At 42.3% G+C, this 8,060-nt stretch overlaps 1 protein-coding gene across 1 annotated transcript in view; it reads left to right on the forward strand.

Annotated features, from left to right (window-relative positions):
- Positions 1-960: 960 nt before the first annotated feature.
- Positions 961-8,060, forward strand: part of CUNH10orf67 (chromosome unknown C10orf67 homolog) — an 18,436-nt gene continuing 11,336 nt past the window's right edge. Inside the window, exons 1-2 of the mRNA XM_019633946.1 lie at positions 961-1,086; positions 5,757-5,881. Coding sequence (XP_019489491.1) covers positions 961-1,086; positions 5,757-5,881 — 251 coding nt within the window. The remainder of the gene's footprint in view (positions 1,087-5,756; positions 5,882-8,060) is intronic.

The following is an 8,060-nucleotide window of genomic DNA, read 5'->3' on the forward strand; positions in this document are numbered from 1 at the left end:
GCACATAGTTAGCATTCAATAAATAACATTAGAGTTGTAATAATTATTTTTCTCAGTGTTTTTATTATATTTATTGTATTGGGAGAGAAACAGAACCAATAAGATATATAGAAAGATTTATTATGAGAGATTGGCTCATGTGATAATGAAGGCTGAGAAGTTCCACAATCTGCTATCTGCCAGCTGGAGGCCCAGGAAATTCACCCTTCCTCCACCTTTTTGTTTTATACAGTCCCTCACCAAATTGGATGGTGCCACCCACATTGGGCACCTTCTTTATTCAATTTACCCATTCAAATGCTAATCTCTTCTGGAAATAAACTCACAGAAACACCCAGAAAATATTTTACCAGCTACCTGGGCATCACTTCGCCCAGTGAAGTTGACATATAAAGTTAACCATCACGTGTACTATTATTGATAGGATAACAAGAGCAGCAAAACTATAATGGCATCTTCTAATTAATTTTTGAATTTTCCATTGGTCACTGTGTTTAGTCAGCATTCTCCAGAGAAATAGAACCGATAGGATGATTTTAGATTGATAGATGGATAGATTTATTTTAAGGAATTGGCTCTGATGATTATGGAGCTGGTGAGTCCAAAATCTGCAGGGTGGGTGGGCAGGCTGGAGACCGAGGGGAGAGCTGACTGTGCAGTTCTAATCTGAAGGTCATCAGGCTGAAGACCCAGGAGAGAGCCAAAGTTGCAGTTCAAGTCTAAAGGCCGTCTGCTGCACAATTCCCTCTTGCTTGGGTGAGGACAGCCTTTACTTCTTAATCAGCACCTTCATTATAGCACAACCAATGAATTACAGTCATATATTGCATAATGATGCTCATATATGAAGGTGGTCCCATAAGATTATAATGGAGCTAAAAAATTCCTATTGCCTAGTGGCATTGTAGCTATTGTAATACCATACCACAAATGCTGGAAAAATCAATGGCTGTAGTTGAGATGGCAAACAACTTGAACCTGAATGTGGGTGAGGATGACATTGAGGAGCCCTTAGAGATGGTTCCTGAGGAGATGACTAATGAGGAATTCTTGGAACTGGAACAAGAATGCATAGCTGAAGAAGAGGCAAGAGAAAAAGAAACTGTAGGAAGATAAAAAAGAATCCTCAAGGAAAATTCACAGTGAAGGGTTTAGCAGAAACATTTGCAAACCTCAGCAAGCTCCTTAAGAAGTTTAAAAACATAGATCCCAATGCTGAAAGATTTTCAGTAATAGAGAGGAATGTTCATGGTGCATTATCTGCTTATAAGCACACCAATGATGCAAAAAAGATGCAAACTGGGGCCGGCCGAGTGGCTCAGTTGGTTAAGAGCATGAGCTCTGAGCAACAGGGTCGCTGGTTGGATTCCCACATGGGCCAGTGAGCTGCGACCGAGCTGAGCTGCCCTGAGCTGCTGATGGGCAGCCAATGGCTTAGTGGTTAGAGCGTGTGCTCTTAGTAACAAGGTTTCCAGTTCGACTTCCACATGGGATGGTGGCCTATGCCCACCCACAACTAAGATTGAACACGGCACCTTGAGCTGAGCGGCCGTGAGCTGCCGACAGGTGGCCGGATGGCGACTGGACTTGGAGCTGAGCTAGATGCACCCTCCACAACTAAGACTGAAGGACAACAACTTGGCTGTTCCCCTTCCCCAATTCCCCAATACTGTTCCCCTTCCCCAATTTCCCCAATTAAAAAAGAAAAGAAAAGAAGAAGAGAGGAGAGGAGAGGAGAGGAGAGGAGAGGAGAGGAGAGGAGAGAAACAAACCAAGCAAACCACCATGGACAGATTTCTGAAAAGAGTGGCACTTCCTCAAGAAGAGCCTCAGGCTGGTCCTTCAGAAGGTGCTCTGGAAGAAGGCATAGTTGTCATAGGAGCAGATAGCTCTGTGCGTGTTATGCCCCCTGAAGACCTTCCAGTGGGACGGGATGCTAAAGACAGTGATATTGATGGTCGTGACCTTGTGTAGGTCGAAACCAGTGTGTGTGTTCATGTCTTAGTTTTTAACAAAAATTTTAAATGTAAAAAAGAAAAAAATTAATAGAAAAAAGTTTATAGAATAAGGACATAAAGAAAATATTTTTGCACAGCTGTACAATGTGTTTGTTTTAAGCTGTTATTACAAAGGAGTCAAAAAGTTATAAAAAGATTATAAAGTAAAAATGTTACACTAAGCTAAGGTCAACTTATTATTGAAGAAAGAAAACATTTCTTTATAAACTTAGTGTAACCTGAGTGTACAGTGTCCATAAAGTCTCCAGCAGTGAACAGTCATGTCCCAGGCCTTCACATTCCCTCACTGCTCACTTACTGACTCACCCAGAGCAATTTCCAGTCCTGCAAGCTCCATTCATGGTAAGTGCCCTTTACAGGTGTACCATATTTTATCTTTTATACTGTATTTTACTGTACCTTTTCTATGTTTAGATATGGTTAGATACACAAATACTTACCTTTATGTTACAATTGTCCACAGCACTCAGTATAGTAACGTGCTGTACAGGTTTGTAGCCTAGGAGCAATAGGCTTTACCATAGAGCCTGGGTGTGTGGTAGGCTAGACTATCTAGGCTTGTGTAAGTGCACGCTATGGTATTTGCACAGTGATGAAGTCACCTAAAGATGCTTTTTTCAGAAAATGTCCCAGGTGTTAAAGGACTGTATAGCATTTAACTGATTGGATGAGGCCCAGCCACATTACGGAGGGTAATCTGCTTTACTCAAAATTCACCAATTTAAACGTTAATCTGATCCAAAACATGCCCACAGAAACATCCAGGATAATGTTTGCCCACATATCTTAGCACGATGGTCCTGCCTAGTTGACACATAAAATTAACCATCACAACACACATAACTTTTCCTGACTGGACCAATCTCTTCAACTGGTGCCTTGAACCTACATCCAGAATGTCCTGATGGGAAATTCTCACTTGCAAACCTTTCTCTCACCTCGGTTTCATTGATGATGGATGATTCCTTCTTCTTCTTCATAAAGAATACGGCAGCAGAGCATTAATGTCTCTTTAGCCTAAAATAGCTGCTTCTCCTCTGGAAGGCATGGTTTCCTGAAGCATCAGGCATCAGTAGTTTGGATTAATCTCTCAACCTCCCCTTAGAAAGCAGTCAACGGGATTTTCCGGCCTAGTTCTCTAGTGCCAACTACTGAGGGGTACGACTCTTTAGGAATAGCTCTTTTAAAGAACTTAATCATCATTACTTACATTCCACACATGATGATCCACTCTAGTCACATGACCAGACCTAGAAATTTCCCAAATTTCCCTCAGCAGCAGGCTCACAAATCTCTCAGGTGGGCTCACTTTGCGTATAGCTAAGCTCTATCATTTTCTTCACATTTTTACTAATCTCCCTCTTAAAGATCTAAATTTAGCTCCAAATAGAGAAAGTCCTTTACTACAGTATTCAAGGACATTTGGCAGTAAGATCCAAATTCCATATCGAGGTTGCTCCTGCCCAAACTCCCTATCATGCTTCTCATCTTGGTTTTCAGCTTTAGCCAAGTGACAGACACTTATTGATGGACTGTTTTTTTGTTTGTTTGTTTGTTTTATAAGAGTGGATATGTTATAGTTATCTCACTGCAGTAAATTTTAAGACATTAAAATGATCTGGTCTCAGCAGTTTTTCCATGAAGGATTTAGTAGCGTAATATTGTCCTGGCTTAGGGCCTTGCTGTCTCCTTTCCCAACCTTTAATTTAAGAACTTTGGTTATAGATGAAGCACGACATAAAACAAGTTTACATAACAGAGCCTGCACCACATAATCATAGATTATGGCTGGTGATAAAAGAAAAATAATCACTTTACATGTGATGACCCTTTAGAAAGCATTTAAATTACAAACCTAAGCTGAAGCCTCTTGGCTTTTATTATTAGACTGTAGAATTGATAGTGTCCAACTAGAATATATAACTGACTATGTTTAGAGTCAGCATTTGATCCTTAATCAAATCCTCATGCTATTTAATCTGAGATATTATCACTTTTAATAATTGGTAGGTGATATTTTCATATAATATACATTATATTATATTTATACGTGTGTGTGTTTCAGAGAAGCATTTGAAATTTAAAAATTGTACCCTAAGTCCTATTAACTTAACAAGTAAAAATTATTTTACTTTCTGAAATATTCAAATTTTGAAAAATGAAAAACTTGAAACAATATATTCCTCAACTGAGGTTTAGAAAGAAGCAACACAGTCCTTCAAGGCCTGGTTAGTATTTGTCTTGCAGTGCACTGCAGGCTGTTCTCACTTTATAGATTATTCCTCCCAACCACCCTGAAAGGCTCATTGCCTCGTTCTTACTGGTGAGAAAAGAGAGGCTCAGAGATGCTTGCCCAATGTTCTAAAGCAAGTAAGTTTCAGAGAGCTGCTTGTTTGTTTTAATGTTTACTCCAGAGTTCATGAGCTTTCCACTAAAAACCATCAATGAATTCAACATATGATACAAAAGGCCTGGATTGACTCTGACAAGTGCTTTGACAGTGCCAACCCCAGTTCTTACAGGTGAGAATATGATCTGAAATGAACAATCTTAGAAGGCAGAACACCTGAGAGATAAATGTAGGTAACTGACAAGGAGAGAAGTGTTATGGAGTTAACAGTTTCAAAAACAATTATCATCACAACGTGGTCTCCCAGACATTGAAATCTGAAACTTCTGGATATGCTATAGCAAGGTTTCAAACAAAGAGGTTTTGTTCAGTACCTGTTTTTGTGGGATGGCGTAACTACGCAGTCCATATCATCAACAAATGCTGCACAGAGCTTACCAATGACCCATGAAATCTACAGTGAGGTCTCCCTCCTCAGTTTCAAACTATTTGTTTAGAATTGCACTAGTAAAATAGCCAATGGCTTTTCACAGTCTTTCATTATCTTGGCCTGGTTCTAAACAGATCAATTTTTTATTTTGACTTGGAATTTTAGTCTTTATATTTAAAATTTTATATCCATTGTGGTAAAAAAAATCACTTAAGAAAATTTATTACAGATATATACATTTCTTTCTTAAAACACGTTTTTACTACATAATACAATTTTCTCAAGTAGGCTTAGAAGTTAGATTTTAAAAATAAAAACCTCCATAGAGTAAATGTAGCTCTTTTTCTCCTCTGTTTATTTCTCCAAAGGAAAACAAGCCTTCAGAGAAGATTATTTTGGTTAGTTATGATTTTTGTTTGGCATTTGGGGCTTTTCGTCTTTGTGTTTAAATACAGGAGTGGTGATAATTACTTCAGTGATTTTCTTTTTCCATTTTGGGCTTCTAATATTAAAATAGCTTCTTTTTCACATAGTTATTGTAAGGCAGATAAGAATTTTGTCTTCCCGTAGACAATATATTGAAGTGGAAATGTAGTACACTTAGTTGTAAGACCAATATTAATGACATGTTAGTGATATAAGAATAGGTATCTCCTATCAAGTGTCAATGAGTAAGTAACACATAATTTAAAATAAAGGATGAGCAAGTTTTACGATTAAGAAATTTCTCTTATTATTGCGGAAACTTAGTAAAAATGAATTCCACACTGCACGGTATAGCTTAAAATCTAACACCTTAGTTCTGACCTTAGTTCATGTTAAATAGGTATCTAGGCCAGTTTAATCTCTGCAAAGAAATCTTTTGTCCACGAACGCCTATGACTGTGGTCAAGTGGCAGAAATTAGCAATTCATCAGGAGGCCTGCTTCCTTCTTATTGTATGGTATTGCCCTGAGAGCTCTGGTTCCATGATGTCGTGGGCATCGTTACTAGAAGGGTGCACTATTTTTTATCCTCCTTGAGAGGCACCTTTAGCATAAGGCAGAAGGCCACGAAAGCGAGGGCCGAAGAGCCACGGATATTGTAGAAAGAAAGCAGCTCAGGAATCCACGCCCCCCAAGTGCGCAAGCCTCACGGGAAGTTGAGCGCAGAGCTTTAAAAGAGAAAGTAAGGACAGCTGGGGCGTGGCGGATGCTGCAGATTATGTACAGGGGTTCAGCTTTCTGGGGACATTTCAGCCGCTGTCTGGCTGGTGGACGTGCAGGGAAGAGAGCGCCTTGTCGAGAAGCCCTGGGTGGGGCAGGCAGTGGAAGCCTCACCCGGGACTCCAGAGTCTGCCCAGCGGTCGCCTCCCACTGGGCAGCGCAGCGAGCCCACGGATTCCCGCGCCCCGCTGGTTTCCTAGGAGTCGTCATGGCAACGGACGCTGGCCTCGGGACTCCGACTTCTTCCAGCCCAAATCTCCACAGAAGGTGCTCGGCCCCGCGGCCTTGTCCGGAGCCCGATGGAGAGCTCAGACGTCAAGCTCCAGAGCAAGAAGTGCCGGGAGATCCTCGAGAATCTCGAGTCCGCTATTGAACAATTCCAGATCTGCCCCAGGTGACGGCGCGAGCTGCAGCGCCCCTCGCGGCGTCGCTTCCCTTCCCGCTGGGTCCCGCCCGCGGCGCCCTGTGCCCCTTGCCTGTGCCACCCCACCCGGCCGAGCTCCACCGCTTTCCCGCCCCGCGCTCCAGGTCACAGAGCTGCTGTTTTGATTTCTTAAGTGTGTTACTGTACCCTGAGCTCGGACCCTGAAGCCAGACTGCCTGGGTTCAAATCCTGACGACCCTCTTACAGGGCCCATGCGTTGGGCAAGTTACTTAACTTCCCTGTGTCTCAGTTACCGCACTTGAAAACAGCCATGATGATGATGATGAATAGTGCCTACTTCATAGTGAATATTTAAGGAGTTATTCTGGTTAACATGTTTAGAAGAGTGACATACATTCATATACAGTACATGGTACCATTTGTTCCTCCTTGATCCTTTTTTACCTTTCTTTATCTCCTCTGGCACCGTTTTATTTGGATAATGTAGACCTGCTGTTTCTCAAAAAAANGTGTCTCAGTTACCGCACTTGAAAACAGCCATGATGATGATGATTAGTGCCTACTTCATAGTGAATATTTAAGGAGTTATTCTGGTTAACATGTTTAGAAGAGTGACATACATTCATATATAGTACATGGTACCATTTGTTCCTCCTTGATCCTTTTTTACCTTTCTTTATCTCCTCTGGCACCGTTTTATTTGGATAATGTAGACCTGCTGTTTCTCAAAAAAATATTTTTTTCTTTTCAAAAACCGTTTTAAAATCGGTAGGTGGCCAGCACTAGGTTAGCCTCTCTGCGAGCACTTTGCGGTTCCCTGAGACAAGGGGCCTCACGGTGCCAGGTGGCCTGTGTAGAGGCAAGTCTCTGTCACTGAGGCAGCTCCAGAGAGAGAAGGAACCACAGCTGTACGGCCCAGCGGTAGGGACTGACCCAGTGAGACTGTGCTGCTGACTGAGCTCCGCCTCCCCAGCTTAACTGTATTAAGTGGTGCGCTTGTTAAAATGAATCAGGGTACACACAGCACCTTGTAAGGCACGTCTTGGCAGGAACGCGGTAAGCACCATAGGCACACGGTGTCTAACCTGTTCTAGTTGTTTACTGATAGGAATGACTTCATGCCCTGGATTCCTTGGCATTCTGTGGTGGGTGGTTAGTTCTCCAACAAAACACGCCCGCTGGGCTCAGTGAGCAGACCGACAGTGCCAGAGGCTCAGTGAGTACATGGTACCTGAACAAAGGAACCGCTGATGCCCATGTTCATTTCTCTTCGCCCACAGTCCTGGGGGGACTCTGTTGGTGCTGTGGTAGGCGTGTTTGCATGGGAGAGGCTGGACTACTGACTGCAATCCTAGGGTTCAGGCAGAGTTAGGCATTGGGGAGGCGGCAGTCTACCCCATGGACAAAAGCCTCACCTTTGTGAAGGTTACATTCCAGGCAGGAAACCAATGACAAACAAGCAAACTATATAATAAATAAGTTAGATAGTAGTTAAGTGCTAAAGAAAAAACAGAGCAGGAGGGAGCAGAGGGAATCATGTGTGGGGTGTAACTTTAGATACCGTGATCAAGGAAGGCTTAGCCAAGATGACACTGGGGTGAAGACTGCTGGCTTGAGAGGGAGCCATGCGGTAGCCATATCAGGGGACAGAGAGTGTTCCAGGCAGAGAACA

This window comes from Hipposideros armiger, unplaced genomic scaffold, assembly GCF_001890085.2.
Source record: "Hipposideros armiger isolate ML-2016 unplaced genomic scaffold, ASM189008v1 scaffold_1451, whole genome shotgun sequence".
Taxonomy (NCBI): Eukaryota; Metazoa; Chordata; class Mammalia; order Chiroptera; family Hipposideridae; genus Hipposideros; species Hipposideros armiger.